Raw genomic sequence first — 23,342 nt, forward strand, 5'->3', positions numbered from 1 at the left:
TTCTGCTGTGACAGAAATACGGTGCTCTAGGCAGTAATGCCAGAAATCTTTGCCTAGCTCCGCTAGAAGGCGAGACTTGGTGCCCCCCAGATGGTTGATGTATTTTACAGCTGAAATGTTGTCCATTTTGAGCAAGATACAACAACTTACTCTGTCCTTGGTGAAGGAGCGTACCGCGAAAGAGCCCGCTAGCAGTTCGAGGCAGTTTATATGCATAGCGAGTTCCCGGGGTGACCACGTCCCCCCTCAATCCCCCCCCCTCCCCCGTGGCCACAGTCGCATCGCGCTCCCCAGCCGGAACGGCTGTCATCTGATTCTATTACTATGTCTGGAGCGGAACCGAAAATCGCCCGGCCGTTCCAGGCTTCCATGTGAACGAGCCACCAATTGAGCGCTGTTCTTGCTTCTGTTGATAGGGTCAGCTGTTGTGAGTAAGAAAGACTGCATCTTAAATGCTGAGCCTTGAGCCTCTGTAACTCTTGATAGTGCAGTGGTCCTTGAAAAATGGCCTGAATGGATGAAGAAAGGAGGCCTATCACCCTCGCTAAGTCGCGAAGCGAAGTCTCTTCTCTCTGAAGAAGCCTGCGGATCTCCTGCTTGGTAGAATGAATCTTGGACACTGGAAGGCGGAGTTGGGCTGTCTGAGTGTCTATGACGAATCCCAAGAACTTTAAGGTTTGGGATGCTTGAAGGCAAGATTTTTCCCAATTTATGAGAAATCCAAGGCTGTGCAGAAGATCTATGGCCAGTCTGGTCTGATCCTCTACCAGTGCTTGTGACTCTGCCATGAAGATAATATCGTCTAAGTATATTATCAACCTGATGCCTTGCTCTCTTAAATGGGCTACGACTGGTCTCAGCAGTTTGGAGAAAGTCCACGGAGCCGAGGAGAGACCGAACGGAAGACTTGTGAATTCCCAGTTTCGGTCTCCCCAGGAGAATCTGAGATAGCTTGCGTGATCCTGATGTATGGGTACTGCGAGGTATGCATCTTTCAGGTCTAAGCGCATGAGCCAGTCGTTGGGTCTGAGTAGGTCCCTGAGCATATGAATGCCCTCCATCTTGAAGTGGCGGTAGACGATGAACTTGTTGAGAGCTTTGAGATTTATCACAGGCCGTACTTTCTGCTTCCTGCGCACTAGGAATATGGCGCTGTAAAAACCGCCTGTACTTGGGCAGGGCTGAATTGCTTGCTTTAGCGCTAAACTTTGAATCTCCTTGTCCAAATCTATTTCGTCCTGCTTGGACATAGTAATGGGAATCGGACGAGTTACCTGAAAAGGCTCTGTAAAGAATTCTAGACGCATGCCGCACAGTGTCCCTGACCCAAGTGTCCCCGGATAAGTAATCCCATGCATGTGCAAAAAGAGCTAGCCTCCCTCCTATAGGCGCGGGCGCTGCGCTGAGCAGACTTACCTGAGGTCTGTTGTTGTGCGGGGAACCGGGCGGCTCTCCTCCAGCCGCAACCTCTTCCTCGGCCTCTCGACGGAAAGGAGGTGTCTGCACGATCTTGCCAAATTTGATGTTCCCTGGACTGTTGAGGTCTGCGGTCGAAGAAGTACCGGCCGGACGAGCGACCTTTGCCTCGACCAGCCCTGGCAAACATTTTTGACGAGAATACTCGTTTGATAGAGGCTTGAGCCTTGTCCAGAGCAGTAAAAGTGCCTACGAATTTCGCCATCTCCTTGACAAAGGAATCACCAAACAGTAGGCCCTGAGCGGAGGCTCTGGATTCGGTGTCTGCCAGTTCAACCAGTTTTGCGTCGATCTTGTGGAGGATGCCTTTCCGGCGTTCAGCCGAGATGGAACAGCTGGCACTGCCTAGGAGGCAGATAGGTCGTTGGGCCCACCCTGACAGAATGACCGGATCGATGGAGTCCCCTGTGGCTATGGCAGCCTCGGCCAAATCTATCATCTTTGCCAATGGACCTAATACGTCCAACACTCTGTCTTGGCACGATTTTCAGGCTCGATCTATGCCTTTCCTTGGGTCCTTGGCGTTCTTGCTGAGGAAAGTTATCTCCTTAGAATCCAATTCCGGTGTATGCACAATTTTGTCCGGTATTACCGGGCGTGGGCACTCAGCTCCAAGTCTCGCACGGACTTCTTTATCTATAGGCTTACAAAGTCTGTCTTTTATGTATTCCAGGGTTCTTGGCGATGGCTCCCAATCCGAAGATCTGGGATGGACAAGATCCTCTGCGGAGAACATCCCTTCTGCGGAATACTGGTCTTGACGAGATTTTTTATTGATGGGGGCTGCCACAATCCCTGTAGTAGAGAGGGTCTCGACCCTACGGATTGAACCTCTTCATCAGCAGAAAGGGGAGACAAACTATTTTTGTCGTCACCGACTTGTTCTATGCCCTGTTGGTCTTCCTCCGGGCTCGAGGGTCTTAAGTCCCTGTTTACTTCCTCGGGACAGGAGGGTCCATCTGCGGAATGGGTCTCCTTCCTATCCAAGAAGGCTTTCTTTAGCCTTGATAAGGCGTCTGAGATTACGGTAGTGGCAGACTCTGGCTGGCTCGGGGGTTGGGGGGGGGGGGTCAGTTTCTACTCAGACGAGCCGGAGTACATCCGCCTGAGAGGTGTTTTCTTTTTTGCGTTTTTTTCTTTGGCAGGGAGTCATCGTGCAGCCGCTCCTCTACGTCATCCAGCCGCTGCTGTATTGGTAGGAGCATATCCGAGATAGCTTTCTTGATGCTAGCCTCCACTGAGGAGTTTAGCACCTTCTCTAGGCTACTTGCCATTGCCACTTCATCAAAGCCGTATGCTTCATCTTCATATTGGGGCCATTCCTGGTCCTCTTGCTCAAAATATTGGGCTGCCATGTTTCAAATTGCCCTTTTCTACTCCCTGATTCACCACTTTTTATTTTTTTTTCTTCTTTTTTTTCGGGTTCTCAGACTGCTTGGCCTCTAAGCCCACAGTATGGGCATTCAATGCATATACATAATATATGTGTGGCCCCGTACACCCGTAGAGAGCTCAGTTGTCTGACAATGCCCCTTTCTTTTTCTGCTGATCTGTCTTCGTTTTTTCATTTTTTTTTTTCTTTGTTTTTTTTTAATTATTATTCCTTGAGAGAGAGAGCAGGGCGTTGTCCAGTCTGTTCCTGGCGCTCGCGGTCGCAACTTCGTTCTAAACGGAACGAAGAAATCCGTTTGCGTGCGCCGGGAACAGAGGAAGGCACCCGAGAAGGGAGGAAGCGCCCTCTAGTGTCTGCAGGAGGTTGCCGCCGCTCCGCGGACGCTGGATCCGCCGCTCCCCCAACTCGGAAATCCCAACCCGAGTCGAGGAAGCGGTCGGGCAGTGCCCGCAGGCAACCTCACTGTCGGCAACACGCGGCAGTGAAACCGCTGATAAGAAATATAGTCGGAGCAAGAATTCCGACGAAGTCCGACGCCGGCAGCAAGTAGTCGGCGTCGGATGGAAACTGTGTAAGGTGACGGTACCTACAGAATTAACCATTCAGGGAAGGGAAGAGGTCACGGCGCACCTCGCGCTAGAGTCTAAAAAGGCTCTGTAGTTCAAGGACATCAAGAAGTAAACGTCTCATACACAAATAGTAATGAAAAACAGATTGAATATAATGCACTTATCTCATGCTGTGAGCAGCAAAGAAAGAGGAAGTGCATCATATTCAAGCCTGTTTATGGGAGGAACTGTTAACTGATTGGTGGACACTGGTCACGTTATTAACACTTCACTCGACCTTTTTTCCTAGATTCTTGGAAATGTCATTTGTCTACTACTCGGAAACTTTTTTCCTACCATTCCATTGTTAAACTACATGAATATGTTTCCTGTTACATAAATAGTTTGCTGCTGAGCACTTTCTTTAAATATATAAATAAAGAAAGAAGCATAATGGAGCCTCCGGTCTTGACATAGAATTCATGGCGTGCTTTGTGTTAAGTACTTTAATAATTCTCATTTATAATGGTGAACTTTATTGCTGTTCACTGGTCGTGGCAGCATAACTTTTATTGGGGAGTGTGAGGTTGCATTTGCCATTGGACAGCCATAACGTATTGGCTTTGCCAGCAATTGTTTTGCTTTTTGTCACACTGCTGCTGGGCCCTCTGTTTTGTGTTGCTGCGAAGTTTTGCAGATTGCATTGTGAAGTTTGTCTTACAACCGTGCACGAAAGGGTGAGGGTGTTAACTACCATGCTGTTTATTTTTTCAAATAGGCAAGAAGGTATTTAATGGAGTACATTTACCTCATTATGGAGATTGTTGGCGATTTGCGTCCAATAGCTTACTTGTTTGAATCTTTGCAGTATTAAAGTGGCAGCTAAGTGACCTTCACCTAAAAGATGTCAGCTCGCTTTTTTTGTTATTTTTGGCGAAAATCCCACATCTTATGACTGGACAAGCATTGATGAAATGTCATGTGCAGGTGTTAGCTAAACTCAATTTCGTAAACTGGAACTTCTACTTGTCATAAGCATCTGCATCGAAACAGCAGCCGTGACCAATGAAGTAACACAATCTGTGTGTCTTACCATTGATGATAGGCACATTGTAAACCGATTTTACTGATGCATGCCGGCCGAGTGTACAGTGAGTATGGGATCGGCATTGATTGCTGGCAGCCTACCTGTGTTCGGGATGGTTTTATTGTAGCCTGCTGAAAACATAACAAGATTGTGGAATTGGAATCCGCGTCACAAGGGCTCTTTGGCAGTTGGCCAGAAAGCTTTCTGCGCTCCACCCCCACACCCTTTTTCTCTTGTCATTTGATTTATCCAATGGCTGTTTCCAGATGGGCAAATTGCAAGAATAAATGCATCTGGCAGAGGGCAGAGACGTCAGTCTCGCACTACGCACATCTGACTCAATGACTGAGCAGAGATGATTTGAAAGGGTAGCCGTGTGATTGTCTGTCTCCAGCACACTAAGTGACCTTAATAGCAGCTACACATTTACTACCCTTGAGGGAGGAAACAAAGGAAGGAAGGAAGGAAGGAAGGAAGGAAGGAATGAATGAATGAAGCGGACTAACGGTGAAGTAGAATACGACGATGAAGATGGCGAAGATGCTAAACTTTACAAGTAATGCCCAAGGATGCTGACCTGTTTTCTAAAGCTGCGTTATCTGGCGGAGCACATTTCCTTTGTGCTCTCATTCCCAGGCTATCTTCATGCCTTTGTCTTTGTGCCATGCCACGTACAGGAGGAAGGTACGTACGCGTTTATAATGCATGATTTCCTTGCATAATACAAAGCTGACCACAAACTCGATCGTAAATCTAAAATGGTCACTTACATTTGGTTGGTTAAATAATTAAGCCATACCTGGGAGTTGTAATGCAACCATTTAAAGCTATTATTGTAGGTATATATTTTTTTTAAAAAAATTGTAAACTTGCATCTGAATTGGTGCGCTGTACTAACCAAATATTCTTAGCACATTAACGCACCTTATTTGAATTTTAAAAGAGAAAAATAGTTGTTAACTTATGTATTTCATGTTGCATTAGGCTGTAAACTATGATCATACTTGTTGGATACTGTGGCGTTTGTTTTCATTTTCCGTGAAGATTTTTCTGCTGGACCGGTTTTTAATTTACACTTGAATTTACGTTTGATATTCAGTTTTATTTTTCTGCTGTTTTGTTTAAAACGTATCTTGTCTAAAATGGAGCCAAACATGCCCAAACGGCTTTTTGTTTTTGGTACTATCATTAGAAAGCTGGGGCAGGAAACACAATTTTCTTGTTGCACAGTTGTAGTTAATCTCAAGTCTGTCCATGATTGACTTGGATGCATGGACCATAAAATGCCCTATGAACCGCATCGGGTTTTCCGCGATAGTGCATAAGTAATAAGATCACAAACGCCTTGTAGTCTCCTCCCTCCACTCCTCTCCCCACCTCTTCTTTGCCAATACTGTACATGGTGGAGCTGCTCCTGATTTGTTTATAAAAGTCTTTTGCCCAAGTCTTTTGTTGGGCAGAAAGGAAGTGGACAGTCGCAGTTTGAGTGACTTGCTTGTGCACAAGGAGTTTAAAGACAAATGCATGAAAGTTTAAGTTGCATCCTCTACTAACGGCCTGCTTAATGAGTTTCGATATCTCCAAAAGAGTAATGGTGCATCTCAGTTTTGATCTATTACAAAAGGGTATGGGCAGTGTCTAGGGAAGCCGGCATGCGAGACAAGCATTCTGGATTTCCGCTTTAAAGCGGCCTGTGGGTCTCCCTAAAGGTCCTGTTGTCTTTGGTAAGAATTTTGAGCATTTTTGACCTTCTTGTGTTTGATACTCGGTAAGCCGTTTAGTGAAATGGTATTTATTTGAAAAATGTAGTTTTTTTAAAGCACACTTTGTCTATCAAAAGATATTCGTATGTATTGTGTGGACCCTCCCTTTGTGTGTCTATAGCATGTGTTTACTGTATATTGATTGCTAAGCTGCTCTACCACTTTGAGAGTCGGGATACTCTGAGGAAACATCATGTAAGGTCGTTGGGTTGATATATCGTGCCCTACACATAGGGCCCAAACAATTTCCTCACATTTCCACTCCTCCTGGCTGTCATGATCTCTGCTTCCAAAAGGTCAGGGTTTTCCCAACTCCCTTGGAAGCAGATCCATAACCCAGGTTCCGAGTGCCAAACAGTCCCAATTGGGACCTTTTGGACCCAGTCCTGGCGCCAGTGGCACCAGGCTCATAAATATGCCCAATCCCAGCGCTGGAAGCGCCGGGCTCATAATGCTTGGGTGGACTTACCTGCAGCAGACCATGCTGCTTACTTGCCTGCCAGTTGAGCCTCTGATCCTCTTCTGTTTGGAACTACTTTTCCTGTTGGGTGGGGCAGGAGCCACTCCCTAGATTCAGAACACTGGAACTCTTCTGGAAAGCAGGAACTCTTTTCTTACCTAGGCGTGGCTGTGGAAGGAGACACCTAAGCACTACAGGAGGCTATTTAAACCACACCCGATGGATGAATCTTGCTTTGCGTTATTCTGCATCCTCTGCAGCAGAACGTTCATCGTGTCTTCTGCATCTGATCCTGGGCCTAAGGAAAAAGGCTTACCATCCTGAATCCAGTCTTCAGCAACACCTATAAAGACAAGAAAGAACAGGTTAGCATTACGGTCTTCAGTGACAGCTCTTCACTTACCTGATCCATCGGCTGTCACCAACGCCTCGCGCTGCATTCCGGCATCTGAAAGACAAAGGCTTACCTACTCCTCGTGCGCTCCGGAGGTCTTCACACTGCATTCCGGCATCTGAAAGACAAAAGCTTACCAACTCTTCGCACGCTCCGGAGGCCTTCGGTGCTGCATCCCGCATCTGAAAGACAAAACAAGGTGTGTTTAAAGACATTGGGGAACTTTAATACTCACGTGCCATTACTCCTTTCCACATCTAACCCAGTGGGTATTCCGGCACCCTGCAGCCGCTCCGAACCTGTACCTGCAAAATAAAAAGACAGAGCGCATCGTGAAGCAGGCAACAAGCGCTTACTTACGTGCTTCCAGGCACTTCTATTCTTCACACGGGCTCCATCTTCAACTCACTTCAGCCCGTCATCCGCCATCGCCGGAACCCTGCAAAACAAGAAACATCATTACTAAAGACTTTAAAGACATTAGAATTACTCAAAACTTACCGTTCGTGCAGTAAACGACGGACAGCAGTCCTCTGAAGTCAAAAGGCCTGCTCCCCTTATCCAGTGAAGAAACTGGTTACAGCACCCTGCCCCGAGGCAGATGGAGAGCACGGCGTTCACTTACCTAAGGTGAGAGCGTTAACCTTTGGGGTTCTACAGGAGAAGAGAAAGGGAAGAAGAGAGACATTCAATAACCCAGTTCCTTAATCCCATATTTTCTATCTGCAGACATCTTACCCTTCAAGTCAGACATACAGTGCACAGAGGTCCAGCCCCAAGAGCCAGCCTTGTGTTACACATCACCTTTGCAGATACGGTATACGCCCAGTCAAGACCGGCGCCTCTACGGGAATCAGGTGAGCGTTACAGAACGCAAAGCCTACCACAAAACTCCTGTCCCGGCGCTATGGAAACCTCGGATACCGACCAGCTAGCCCAGTTACTTGGGGAACTAAGGGCAGAAGTGCATGCAGCCCGTCAGGAAACGAACGCTCTAAGAAGGGAACTGATTATTTCCAAGGAGCAAACAGATGATCTCGCTAGACAATTGCTACAGTCACAAGCCGGACAGACCCCGTTACCCGCATCTGGGGGAAATCTTCCTTCTACATCCTCTATGAATCCAGTGCAGATCAACCTACCTGGGACTGTACCTCTGGCTCCGCCCGAACGATTTTCTGGTGACCCAAAGAGGTTTGCAGTATTTATCAATCAGTGCCGGTTGCATTTCTTATGCCGGCCAGCAGCCTTTCCAACTAATCAAGCTAAAGTAGCTTTCGTGCTTTCGTACCTTAGTGGCAATGCGGCAGACTGGTCGATCCCTCTAGTAAATCAAGATGATCCGGTCCTCCATGATTTTCAAGCTTTTCAGCTCAGTATGGAAAAACTGTTCGCAAGACATTCACAGGGGCAGGCCTTGGACAATGAGCTTCTTTCGTTGCGACAAGGTAATCAAGACCTTTTGGCTTATATTGCGTCTTTCAACAGACTGATAGTGGAAACTCAATGGCCTGAGGACAAAAGGATTACGCTGTTTTATAGAGGTCTACGTGGAGAGCTCAAAGATGTGTTAGCCCAAGTAGTGAATCCCCCACAAGATTGTTCGGACTATATAGACTTAGTCGTTCAAATAGATCACAGACTGCAGAACAGGAAGGCCGATCGTTCCAAGTTTGATGCTGGAGTATTTTCCAAACCGCCAACTCCTTCCAAAGGAGTAGACCCCGGGGAACCCATGCAAATAGGGGGTCTGAAAGGTCCTCTAACACAAAAGGAGCGGGAAAGGAGAAAACAGTTGCAATTATGCCTCTATTGCGGAAACTCAGGGCACTTTCTTCGAGACTGTCCGGTGAAACCTGCCAAGAAGGCAGTAGGAGCTGCAGTTACCAAAGTTACAAACTCTGAGCAGGGAAACGACCTCGCCCGACAAGAATAGAGGTCCTCTTGCCGAGCGTGAAAACCAGTTCCGTGACCTCGCATTTCGTGATACCTATGGTCCTCATTAGCCCTGATAATCCGGATCGATTACATGCAATTGAAGCTTACGTCGACAGCGGTGCCATCGGCAATTATGTGGATCATGAAATGGTTTTGAGGATGAATCTAACTCTTTGTCCCAAGGCTGTAAAGGACGTCATTACTACGGTGGATGGTACGGAGATAGCCTCCGGGCCAGTAACGCATACCACTCAAGAGGTGACGCTAGTAAGTCAAGATGGACACCATGAGAAGATCGTGTTCGATGTGATCAAGGCCCCTCAGTTTCAGATTATACTAGGAATACCTTGGTTAGAGAAACACAATCCTCTGATCGATTGGCGAGCAAGAACGGTCCAGTTTCCAGAATGTGTCTCTACTTGTCACCCTCCACCTGGTGTTGCACTGGCAGCAATTTCTTCAGAGACTCCCCAGTTACCTCCCGAATACCTAGAATACCAAGATGTTTTCCGGAAGGATCAGGCTAACTCTCTACCTCCTCATAGGTCTTATGACTGCCAGATAGACCTGATACCTGGATCTACTCCTCCTTGTAGTAGAATGTATGCCCTCACCGAGCCTGAGAACCTTCACCTTCGACAATACCTGGATCAATACCTGGCAAATGGGTTTATTCGTCCTTCCAAGTCCCCTGCTTCTTCAGCTTTGTTCTTCGTTCCAAAAAAGGAAGGAGACCTTAGAACTTGTACAGATTATCGCTCCCTGAACCAGATCACCGTTAAGAATAGATATCCGTTACCTTTGATCCCTGAACTCCTGGACCAAGTCAGAAAAGCATGCATATATACAAAGCTGGATCTTAGAGGAGCTTACCACTTGGTACGAGTAAAAGAGGGCGATGAATGGAAGACGGCCTTCCGCACCAAGTATGGACTATTTGAATATCAGGTCATGCCCTTCGGACTTTGCAATGCCCCGGCCGCCTTTCAATATTTTATGAACGATGTCCTCAGAGAGCTCATAGATGTGTGTGTTGTTGTTTACATTGACGACATCCTCGTTTATTCTTCATTGGAATCTGAACATCGGAAACACGTGAAAATGGTCCTCGAGAGATTGCGTCAACACAAACTTTTTCGCTAAGTTGGAAAAATGTGTTTTCAACGTGACTGAAGTTGAATTCTTGGGATTCATATTATCACCTGGCGGAGTGCGTATGGATTCAAAGAAGGTCGATGCAGTTCTCAAATGGCCATCACCATCCTCCGTAAAAGGTGTGCAAAGCATGTTAGGCTTCGCTAACTTTTACCGCAGGTTTATCCCCGAATTCTCTCGAATAGTCCAGCCCATCACTGCCTTGTTAAAGAAAAACAAACGTTTTGAATGGTCTACCGAGGCGGAACAAGCTTTCCAGTATTTGAAGACTAAATTTATCTCTGCACCAATCTTAAAACACCCTCGCCCCGAACCCCCCTACATCGTGGAAACTGATGCTTCAAGCCTTGCCATGGTGGCAGTTCTATCACAAAAGGACCCGGTAACCAATCAGTTGCATCCCGTGGCATTTTGGTCCCGCAAATTCTCGCCTCCTGAAATCAATTACACGATTACTGTCAAGGAACTTCTGGCTATCAAGTCTGCCTTTAAGGCTTGGCGGCATTATCTGCTGGGGGCCCGACACACCGTTACTGTGATTACGGATCACCGAAACCTGCAATATTTGAAAACCGCAAAAGCCCAATCCTCTAGACAACTCTGTTGGGCATTATTCTTTGCCGAGTTTGACTTCATAATTACCTATCGACCTGGTACAAAGAACGGTAAAGCTGATGCCCTTTCTCGGATGGGAGTGGAAGAACACTTGATCAACCCTAAACCTGTACCAATCATTCCCAAACAAAGAATTCTGGGTGTAATCGCCACAGAATCCATAGAGGAAGTTAAGGATAAGGCCAGGCAACTTGTAACTCCAGCAGACATACAGAATTGGCATCTGCAGGGAAAGGACTTTGCAGTAAATGACAACTTATTGTATTTCCAAGAACGATTATACCTACCCAGCACAGATTTACAGAAAAAAGTAATCTCTTGTTATCACGATTCTTTAATGGAAGGACATCCCGGTATGGCCAAGACCTCAGAAAAGATCAAGCGCTACTTCTGGTGGCCGTCTTGGAAAAAAGATATCAGAGACTTTATAATGTCCTGTGGAGTATGCGCCCAAAACAAGAGTCAAAAGGAAAGACCAGCAGGCCTCTTACGCCCTATTGACATCCCACCTCGCCCTTGGCATACGCTTTCTATGGACTTCATCACCGATCTACCTCCATGCTCCGGATACAATACGATTCTAGTAATCGTGGACTTATTCTCCAAGATGGCGCATTTCATTCCGCTCAAAGGCTTGCCAACAGCAGCAACTCTGGCCCGAGAATTTCTCGAAAACATCGTCCGACTGCACGGTTTTCCTTCGGTTCTAATTTCGGATTGAGGTAGTCAATTTATTTCGCATTTTTGGCGAAGTTGCTGTCGGTCGGCTCAAATTGATGTGAGACTATCGACCAGTCACCACCCTCAGACCGACGGACAAACCGAGAGGACCAATCAAACTCTGGAACAGTATTTACGCTGCATGCTGCAACAAACTGAAAAAACTTGGAAAGACATCCTTTGGATAGCCGAATATGCCTACAATAACTCTGTCCATTCGGGATCTGGGAAAACCCCGTTTTTTCTTTTGTACGGCAGTCACCCTCGAACCTCGGAGTTGGATCCCCTCCAAGATCGTGAAACACCAGCAGTAGACTACCTGCATTCTACAATCACCCAAGCCTTTAAGGAAGCTGTTTCTCACCTTCAAAGGGCTAAAGAACAATACAAGAAAGGAGCAGATCAACATCGGAAGGAAGCCCCTCAATATCAAGTAGGGGATCAAGTCTGGTTATCCACCAAATATCTACCTCTAAAAGGGCCACGCACATTCAACCCAAGATACCTTGGTCCCTATTCCATCACTACCATAGTAAACCCAGTAGCGGTCAAGTTGGACTTGCCCCCGCACATGAAGATACATCCGGTCTTCCACGTCTCTCTATTAAAACCCGTGCAACCTCAAACCCGACTAACTAAATCTCCAAAACCTATTCTAGTTGATGGAGAACTCGAGTTTGAAGTCAAAAGCATTCTGGACTCCAAGATCTCCAAATCTAAACTATTTTACCTAATTGACTGGAAAGGCTACGGCCCCCAAGAGAGATCCTGGGAACCTGCTGAATATGTCCACGCTCCTCGCCTAATCAAAAGATTTCACCGAACACTTCCTGACAAGCCAAAACCCCCGGAGAAGCCCGGTTTGGGAGGGGCCTTGAGGGGGGGTACTGTCATGATCTCTGCTTCCAAAAGGTCAGGGTTTTCCCAACTCCCTTGGAAGCAGATCCATAACCCAGGTTCCGAGTGCCAACCAGTCCCAATTGGGACCTTTTGGACCCAATCCTGGCGCCAGTGGCACCAGGCTCATAAATATGCCCAGTCCCAGCGCTGGAAGCGCCGGGCTCATAATGCTTGGGTGGATTTACCTGCAGCAGACCATGCTGCTTGCTTGCCTGCCAGTTGAGCCTCTGATCCTCTTCTGTTTGGAACTACTTTTCCTGTTGGGTGGGGCAGGAGCCACTCCCTAGATTCAGAACACTGGAACTCTTCTGGAAAGCAGGAACTCTTTTCTTACCTAGGCGTGGCTGTGGAAGGAGACACCTAAGCACTACAGGAGGCTATTTAAACCACACCCGATGGATGAATCTTGCTTTGCGTTATTCTGCATCCTCTGCAGCAGAATGTTCATCGTGTCTTCTGCATCTGATCCTGGGCCTAAGGAAAAAGGCTTACCATCCTGAATCCAGTCTTCAGCAACACCTATAAAGACAAGAAAGAACAGGTTAGCATTACGGTCTTCAGTGACAGCTCTTCACTTACCTGATCCATCGGCTGTCACCAACGCCTCGCACTGCATTCCGGCATCTGAAAGACAAAAGCTTACCAACTCTTCGCACGCTCCGGAGGCCTTCGGCGCTGCATCCCGCATCTGAAAGACAAAACAAGGTGTGTTTAAAGACATTGGAGAACTTTAATACTCACGTGCCATTACTCCTTTCCACATCTAACCCAGTGGGTATTCCGGCACCCTGCAGCCGCTCCGAACCTGTACCTGCAAAATAAAAAGACAGTTAGAGCGCATCGTGAAGCAGGCAACAAGCGCTTACTTACGTGCTTCCAGGCGCTTCTATTCTTCACACGGGCTCCATCTTCAACTCACTTCAGCCCGTCATCCGCCATCGCCGGAACCCTGCAAAACAAGAAACATCATTACTAAAGACTTTAAAGACATTAGAATTACTCGAAACTTACCGTTCGTGCAGTAAACGACGGACAGCAGTCCTCTGAAGTCAAGAGGCCTGCTCCCCTTATCCAGTGAAGAAACTGGTTACAGCACCCTGCCCCGAGGCAGATGGAGAGCACGGCGTTCACTTACCTAAGGTGAGAGCGTTAACCTTTGGGGTTCTACAGGAGAAGAGAAAGGGAAGAAGAGAGAGACATTCAATAACCCAGTTCCTTAATCCCATATTTTCTATCTGCAGACATCTTACCCTTCAAGTCAGACATACAGTGCACAGAGGTCCAGCCCAAAGAGCCAGCCGTGTGTTACACATCACCTTTGCAGATACGGTATACGCCCAGTCAAGACCGGCGCCTCTACGGGAATCAGGTGAGCGTTACACTGGCGTTCCCCAACCCCTTCCAGAACCTCCCAGCCTCTTTTTCCACAAAGCCAGTGAGCATTCACCATACTAAAGCAAGTGTTGGCAAAGATTGGAGTATTTCCATCTTCAATCTTATCACATACCACTAGAGCAATTTCAATACTGGTTTTGCATAGTACCAGGGGTGTCCTGATATTTAAGTCGGATCAAACATTTTGTTTGGTATCTCGTATTCCAGCTGTTATTAGTAACATTTTTATTTTGATTAAAGCAAGGACTTATCTCGAGCAATGTGGAGTGCTTTACAAGGAGTTTGAGGCCAGCATCTGGGCGGGCATCTTTTAACAGTAGTACAGTGCTTTGAGTTGTGTTCTCTGCTTCCATTTGGATTAGTCCATGGTCAGGTGCTGTTGAAAAAGCCAAGTTTTGAGAGATTTGCAAAATTGGAGAATTGTGGATGCATTCTGAGCAGATACCATGATATAGTTCCTGAGGAGGCAGGTGCGTGACAGAAGGATGTTTGCAGGCCCTCTTTGCAGACTAGTTGTGATTCGAGCTGTTTGGTTTGCTCTGTAAGGAGATGTGCCACCAAATATGCAGTGCTTGTCCGTCAGGTAATGTTGGTTTGCTACTAGTGACAGCTTTGTAGAGTATACATGCAGTCTTCAACAAGTTTCCTGGCTTGGAGAGGAAGCCAATGTAGGATTGGAGAATCTTCAGTCATATTTCCGCACACCGGTACTAAGACGTGCTACAGTGTGGTGAACTGCTTTCAGGGTGGCAAAGTGGACGGCTGAGAGCCCTGTTGGGAAGGAGGGCATTGCCTCCTGCCTCCCATCTGGGCTAGACCACAAAGGACTGCACTACAGTCTGTACATCCTGTGTCGGGAGCAATTTTCAACTGTGCGACATCATGGTACTGTAGGGGAGAAGTGGTCCAAAAGACCCCCCCCTTGCCTACATCTCCACCCCGGGTGAGGGCCATGGCTCATCGGGCGTTCCCTCCTACCACCAGGGCCCAGGTGGTGGATGGCTCACCTGCTGAAAGACATTGCCCGCACGTATTAAATCTAGCTAGGACTCAGAAACCATTTTCTGTCTGCAAAAGACGGTGTGAGCTCAGCGCGCTGCAGCGCGGCCCCCACCTTCAGATAGTTCCAGTCCTCCCTGTCTCCGCAGCACCATGGTAGATCCGCTGCAAGCACGTTCCCACGAACAAGACGGGCATGATCTAGCGTAATACATTAACATTGTAACAGTTCACCTTCCGCAGTGTATCGCTGCTCCCACAATGACCCGGTCAGCAAGGCCTGGGCGATGGGAAGATCTGTAGAATGGTCATCTGCTGAAAGCAGACAGGTACCCAAATATGAATATAAGAAACCTCTTAACACATGCATCCTCTCCATACAACCATTCTTACTAAAGAAATCTGTGAAATTGTGTAATTATCGTACATGACACCAGCCGTGAAGGACCCACACCCCTGCAGGGGTGTGCAAATGTTAGAAGCATTCCCGGGGGATTATTCTTCATAAGTATCACTGAAAGCCCCACGCCCCCCGGTCCCGCACCACAACTGGACTGATGCTGCTAGAGTACACAAGAAAACGAATGTAACCATACCCATGACACATGTGAAGAGTGTGCGAGAATGCACTCGTCACACGTGTATGTCTAGGCCCCTCATGTGCCATCTCCGCCACGCACAGTGGCGGGTTACTTTCTATGTACTCCACCAACCCTAAAACTACCTCACTCATTGCAAATGTATATGCATATAACTAAATACTGTAGTTGTTAAGACATAGTGTATGAATAAGGTGCTCCGACTGGGTATAATCGAAACACATCCAGCAAAGTTTAAATGCATGTTTCAAAATGATTTGAATAAGTATTATAGAGTGTTCATGTTTGTGATGTTTTTACCTAAAATCGGCAACACACGAGGGAGATACCTTTGTGAAATGCATGCAAGGCCGTTCCCCCTCCCACCCTGCGAAGGCTGCCAAGACATGAGAGCAGAGGCCCGCGCTGCGCTACTCCGCCTCCCCCAACCAGACTGGAGCCGCTTCAAAGATTTGTAGCCCCCTCTGCAGCACCCAAGGCCACGGCCCGCCACCTGCACTATTTACAGCACAGCAGTAAACCTCTGCCTGAACACACACTTCTAACGGCGCCCCCTCGTAAACCCCACAGCCCACCGGATCATCTTAGACTTATGGCCCTGTGCAATCAGGACACCCAACACTTTGACAACACACAGCGGAACATCCATAACAACTTCTAACAAGGCAGAAAGACCTGCACCACCCGTCCCAGGCCCTGAAGCTTAGCCCCTCGACCTATAGCCCCGGTCAACAGGACACTGGTAACCATGTCCTGACGTATTACCTCCAGACCCCTCACAAGGTACATTCCTCCTGTGTTGCATTAACCTGTAGAATAACCTATTGGAAGATTTACTAAAGAAGATAATATTGCAATGACTGAATGACTGCGGTGTGCATGGCCCAGGGCAAATAAGTCAGGAAAGGACATTCATCTCTGACACTGGCCACGATGGCACAACAACACCGCCCGGATGAACCCAGCCAACCTGCCAGGCCCAGCCCAACCCGCGAGGCTGACCAGTGACGTCTTCCAGCCAAAGCCAACCACATCGCAGCAGCACCTATAGTTAGTCGTCGCCACCCAATCCCATTGAACTTGTGCCCCCTATAGTGTGTAGGTTCTTATGACGTTTTTTTTGTAAATATATACGCCTGTCTTTGCTATTGTCAGACAGAGCGCTCTCGGAGTTTTGCAGAGTTCTTTGCATGCCCTATTCTAATCGATAAACTCCCATTTAAGCTCACCCGCACTCTGTCCTGGCTTTATTCCCAATTTGGGAGAGTCCTTTATTGTCTCTCATTGCGGGGAGGATCGTGCTGGTTGGGGACGCATGCCTTCAGTACCTAGACCTATGTGGGCAGAGCAAACCGTTTTTTATTAAGTCTTCCCTGTGGGCATGCCTCAAAACCTGTATTCACCAACACCTATTAGTGAGTGATAATGGACCACTGGCGAATAAACAATACTGTGATGTCGGCGTGTGCAGAACTGAAGTGGCAAGTGACAATTTATTCCTGGATTTGCTTGCAAATGTAATTTTTACCACCTGCCACAGTGAGCTTTTCATCAACTTTGGCCTCCCCTCTGTCCATCCCCACCACCCCACTAACAACTGTTCTGGAGTCATCCCATGCACTCCAATCTTTGGTGAATTTTATATTCAGTCAGTTATTCGACATAAAATATTCAAGTGAACGCATGCAATACAAAGTAAAAAAAAAGGAATACAAATTTAACAATGCTTAAATACTAACATAAAACTGTTAAATCATTAGACATTTCTCATCCCATAAAAGTGACACATTTGGCAGTATAACATTCTCATCTAATCGGGCTACATTTAGGATCATAGCTGAGGAGAGCTCAGCTCGCAGCCTGTGACCCTATTTTTTTTTTAACTACCCAATTTCCATAACGGTGTGGTTTATCAACTTCTTTCTTATCAGCCATGATCTGTGGGTGTATCTCGCAACCGCAAAAAACTACATGTGATAAAGAACATTGCTGTTCTGGTGCTTCTTACCCCTGCTTTCCTGAGTATCTGCCTTAAATATAAATGGCTCAACTGTTTTTTTTTTTTTTCTTTTCTTCACATAGCAGCATAAAATGTGTCATTGATTCAGAAGCCTCCTCACACATCTGGCATTTATCTGTATTCGTCTCTTTCCAGGTGCACGTTAAAGCGCCCACTGGCAGGGTCCCCAATCTCACCGCCATGCATAGGGATTTTTCATACTGAGGGGATGTAAAATCTTGATATGATTTTCTGCCTGGCATCATAACTTCAAGATAGGCAGGGCCCAGTTTGAGCTTCAAGGCATCCGCAACCAAACGGGAAAGAGCAGGGCTAATGGACACTATAGTTGCCACTGGGGTTACTTCTAATTCCAGAAGTGCTCTTCGCAATGAAACTAGGTTCTTTAAAAAAATCCTTGTTCGATAGAGGAGAGATTTCCCAGGTTGGCATAGCACCACAGTTCTGCCCCATATAATGCTGCCGGAACGGCCTGCTTGTGTGTAGGTCTAGTGCTGGCGTAATTGCCCCTTGACAATGACTTGCATGGAACACCTGGGTGGAACCCCCATATTTTTCTAATGTCGAGACAGACTGTTTTACCTGGGCTACCCACCCCTCCGATTCTTGGTATCTTAACCCCAGGCCATCAAAGTTTTTGACTTGCTTTAGTTGCTTTCCAGTCACTTTTAGCTCCAAGGGTATAGATTTTGAAAATCGGGGCTTGAACACCACTACTTTTCATTTTCCAATATTTAGGTTCAGATACAACTCTTTACATTTTGACATAAATATTGCCAAGGATTTTTCCAAGCTTTGCAGGGTTGTTGCCAATAAAAATGCATCATCTGTGTAAAATAACGCCAGGTACTTGTCTGTGGGCAATTTAGGGCAATCCTGGCAATCTTTTAATAGTTTGTTTCTTGAATATAAAGATTGAACAGGAGGGCGGCCAGTGAACAACCCTGCCTCCACCCCTTTACTACTTCAAAGGCTGTGGTGTTCTCGCCTCCTAAGCCATAGCGAACTGAGGCGCTGTTTCTGGAATAGAGGAGCCTAATGATCCTAATCAAATGTGCCGGTACTTCACGTGTGGTTAATACCGTCCATAAAATTTCCCTAAATACCGAATCAAATGCTGTCCTCCGATCGAGGAAGGCAGCATATAGTTTCATTTGTTTCAATACTTTTTATGTATGGATCAGCATGAGAAGTAAAAAAACAATGATCTATGGTTCCTCTATGCCTTCTGAAGCCACCTTGTAGCTCGCTTGTTCTTGCTGTCAATCCACTCTTGTAAGTAACTTAACATGGTCGCTCCAAAATGTTTACCTGTGCTTTCAAGGAGAGATCGGACCGTGATTAGCTGGGTTATCTCCCCACCCCACCTCCCTTTTTGACTTGTACAAGGGTATTATCGTCGCCTTGTGCGAAGATACAGGGATTTCACCATCTCTTATCACCGCATTAAATACCGTGCACAAAACCGGGGACCAGATAGCCACCTCATCCTTAAGTCCGAATTGTATATACGTATAAAGTCCTTGGGAGGATATTTGACGTATACCCTGTCTGCCTACCCAGGTACCTGCCAGACTATAATCCACCTATTTCCCCTCTGTCAACAAGCAATATGGATATTTTGGATTTGTAGAGCACAACAAATGATAAGTAAAATGAATGCACAAATATTTAATCAACTGTCTAGCTATATTAAAACTTTCGCAATTCTTATGACATCTCAGTATCTGCTTAGGTGACCATATGCTTTGCCTCATATTTGGATAATTAACATTAAATCCTGAGCCCTCATCAAACCACTTAGGTTAGAAATAAACTCCTGTACTAATTGCTCCCGGTCTGATGAGGGTGGCAGCATATTGCCAGTAAATAATTCAAATTTATATTTAAAGGAACCACATTGATGCCCTGAATTCCCCCTGAACTGGACCACCTTTGGATCCACAGCTAAGGCAAATGGAGGAGAGTGGGCATCCCAGCACCTTTCCCTTCCCTCACAGGTATCTAGCCATTTGCTTACATCCTGGCTGAAGGCACTTAAGCATGTACATTCAATCCTGTCAGCATTCCTTTCAGATTAGCTTATAGAAGCCCAAGTCAACGCAATCGGATGGCTTAATCGAGCATCAGGTGGACTACAGGAACACCCACAGTGCCCCGCCATCTCGTAGACTGTAGGCCTGCTGCACCTTCTTTGTACACAGCACAAAATCCTCCTTATGGATCAACCCACACTGATGAAATTTGTTCAAGCCGGTTCCGTGTGATATCGCCGCAAAAATATCACCATATTTTTGCGCCGATATTACCCCATGGAACCTGCGAGGGACACCCCCGCAATCCCCATATATTTTCAAAGGGAGCGGGGGACACCCCCGCAACCCCCATCCATTTACCCCATAAATTATCCCCACCAAAAATATTGCTTATGGCCATTCCCGACGACCATATGTACGGCGATATTTTTGGTGGGGATAATATTACCCGATACCTTCAAGCCTTACATCCAAGACCCTTGTAAGCCACCTTGCATCCTTTTCAAGAGAGCGATTTGGTATGACCTGCAGTTCTCAATGTCTTTACATGGTTCTAGGATCACCTCGATCATCATCAATCAAGTCGTTCAATCTATTCCCAGCCTTTTAAAAGAAACAGCTAAAAGTAGCAACAAGAGTCCCTACAAAGGAGTTGGAAAGTTCTTCTACAAAGTATTCTGAAGTCCCCCCGCCCTGGATCTTTTGTTTGATGCAGCCCAACAAGTGAGCATAGAAAAGTGACCACTGTCTTCGGGCCTTAAAGAGGCAGCAGAATGGGAATGGCTACCGTATGGCATGCACCCTGGCTGTAGCATAGTTATTGAAGCCTATTCTTTGTGGTTTCTCAGTGTGATGTCCTCAGTTTAGACAGATGCCTACCACTCCTCGGTCACCTCTTGTGGCGGTCCATCAGTTTCAGATCACTTCCACCAGCATAAATTATAGACCAAGTAATTGGCTTATGCATTATCTATTATAAATATAATTTATATGTAAATTAGTGAATACAAATATTACAAGGTTACTTATCACGTGATCATAAACCTAATTCTGTTTTACAAAAAGGCACCTTCACAGAGTGGACTCTTTCAGCTTGTGGAATATGATGTTTATTAGTGTGAACTTCAAATTGGTAAAATGCTGGTACACTGTTATGTGAAAGATGGAGAATTACAGCATTGTGGAAACTTAACATGTAACTTCTATATGGCTGAATTTATCATTGAGTTTGGCATAGACCCTTATTTCTTGTTGTTGCCTTGCAAGATGTGGGAATTGTTTTTTTGGCAAAGATATATGAGCAAATCGACACACAAAAGGAACACCTCAAAAGCCTTCTAACCGGAACAAATTGTAGTTGCTATTGATTAGCCCTCTAGTGTATAAATTACTTGCTCAATGATGTGCCCAGTTTTCGAAGTGGGTAGGGCATTTTTTTCACTTTTAAAGGTACAGACTAGTTTTGGAGGGCACATAACTTTCTCATGGAAACTAAACCTATGGAACTCCTCACCTAGTTACAGATGCCAAACTGCACTTTATCCAAATATCTATTCTCAGTTTGGCTTCTAGCTGAGACCATGAACTCGCTCACACATAAACAGAATTTCAATGTACACATGCCAATTAACACATTTTTACACTACACGCATGTGTTATCACTTGTCATAAAACCACAATTTTAGTACCGTTTTTCAGTCACCCCATCTCTTCTTCCGATATTACAGAAACGCTACACTTGCCTCTCCTCGTGTTACTCAAATCACCATTGAAATCCTTGCAGTCACTCCTCCACTCTTTGAGCCTCCTACACGCTTGTCAAATATCTCTCCTGCTACTTGAACGTGTTTCACTCATTGTTCGTGAAATAGTTTGTCAACTTCACATCATATTTTTAACTTTCTCCAAGGATACTAGTTAACAAACAACAAAACACCTGTGTCAAACTGTAGAGGATTTAGTTCTGGACACTTTATCTTATTTTCTTCTACTTGGACGTGAAAGAGCTTCAGTATACACGTTTCCTTTTCTTCTTCTGTAGTCCTTGATCTTGCCCCGTCTAACTCCAAAAGGATGTGCCACTTTGTCGTTTTTAGGTCTCTTGATATAATTTTAAATGTTTTATGAAAAGCTTCAACACTACACTATATTTAGAGTGATCACTTCTCTGCACATCAAAAGCCTCCCAATTCTCGTAGCTATTCCTAACCATCCTGTTCTGCTTCTGTCTTCTAATAATCACAATTTTTAGAAAACTCTGAAGTACATGGCTTCTCTCACTAGTCCAAGCGTATCGAGCTAGCACTCATGTTTTGAATAATTGTATGCAAATTCAAACTTTAATCATCGTCCCCTTTGATTTTACAGGATTTTTTAAATACTTCTCAGTACCACGCACTGAGATTAATAAACAGTAAAATGTTTAAAGCATTCTTTTTGTTTGTTTTTCAGTTGTTCTCTTCCTGACACTGAAAGAAGACCTGGCTGCAGCAAAATGAACCTGCATGGTGCCTGTGGCGGACATGAGCGATCTAGAGACAGGCGCAGGTCCAGCGATGGATCTCGTGATTCGTCCCACGAAAGAGCAGAGAGCCAACTCACTCCATGCATTCGGAATGTTACCTCACCAACAAGACAGCTCCAAAGTGGTATGCAAGAACTGTCATATTAGTAATTCTCTTGGATGGAAAATGTATTTATTTTTGCATTTGTAAAGTGCACTAAACCCATGGGCATCAAGGCGCTGTTGCAGGTACGGTTACAAAGCAGGACATCTTGTGTTGGCAGAAGGTGTTGTGGGGGGTGCAGGGGGTGGAACTGTCAGGAAAGGTTCTAGGTGAAGAGCCAAGTTTTCAGAAGTTTACGGAAAGTCCAGTAAAAAGTTTCAGCTCTCTTGATCGGTGGTAGAGCGTTCCACAGTTTCGCTGCAGTGACTGGGAAGCTTGAGCCACCAGCTCATTTAGGCGTGGTGAGCTGGTGAGCATAGGCTTTTCTGGTTGATCTCATGGACTGGGCTTTGATCTGCTGGGAAAGGTTGTGGGGGAGTGGGGGCAGAGTTGGAGAGGCACCAGTGGGTGATCGACAAAGTTTTGAAAGTAATCTGTTCTTGTATTGGGAGCCAGTGAGCATTTCTTCTTGCAATGTTCAGGGCCGCTCTGGGCATTGTTCTGGATAACTTCTAGTTTTGAGAGTTTGTGCGTTGAAGTACCAGCGAGTAGTGCGTTGCAGTAATCCAGTCTAGAGCCAATGACGCTCTGGCAATGGTGAGGCAGCTGTTGGCAGAAAGGAAGGGCCTGCAAGTGCTGATGACGTTTGGTGGTGTGGGCTGTGGAGGAGGCAATGGCATTGACTTTACGCGTGAGGGACAGTGATGCATCCAAGTAGACTCCTAGTGGTGTTACTCTGGGAGTGACTAGGATCTAAATGCCTTCAATGGTGAAGAAGGCATATTGATGGTTTAGGTTTTTCAGCACCCACAAGGAGGATTTCAGTTTTTTCCATCGTTGGGACAAAGGTGGTGTGTGACCATCCAGGTCTGGATAATTTGGTGGACACCATTTAGGGTTTCCGAGTCTACAGGTAGTTGCAGTGAGGGGAGTTTAGGACTATCGGCTCGACCCCTGATCACAGCTTAAACACATCCCACGAAATCCCTGGGGAGGTAGCGGACATTGAGTTATCTAAAAAAAATAGCCTTTAATCTTATCCCCTACCACTTCCGGGAGGATTGCAGTCTTAAGAATATCCTTGTGGAAGGACCATTGCCAAAGTCGCAGAATAGTTCCACCGAGGCACATAGAGGGGCATGATCAGAAAGAGCAATAGTGCCCAGGGAGAACTTCTT

At 46.1% G+C, this 23,342-nt stretch overlaps 1 protein-coding gene across 4 annotated transcripts in view; it reads left to right on the forward strand.

Moving 5' to 3' along the window:
* Positions 1-23,342, forward strand: part of BTBD10 (BTB domain containing 10) — a 475,094-nt gene that overhangs the window by 85,978 nt on the left and 365,774 nt on the right. For 3 of the 4 annotated variants that reach the window (XM_069623613.1, XM_069623611.1, XM_069623612.1), the window contains exon 2: positions 21,950-22,146. In XM_069623613.1, the coding sequence (XP_069479714.1) occupies positions 21,993-22,146 (154 nt within the window). In that variant the 5' untranslated portion in view covers positions 21,950-21,992. Of the gene's footprint in view, positions 1-4,674; positions 5,189-21,949; positions 22,147-23,342 lie in introns of those variants that run through there. The other variant, XM_069623610.1, reaches the window with a different exon arrangement.

This window comes from Ambystoma mexicanum, chromosome 11 (assembly GCF_040938575.1).
Source record: "Ambystoma mexicanum isolate Mex_15411 chromosome 11, UKY_AmexF1_1, whole genome shotgun sequence".
NCBI classification, from domain to species: Eukaryota; Metazoa; Chordata; class Amphibia; order Caudata; family Ambystomatidae; genus Ambystoma; species Ambystoma mexicanum.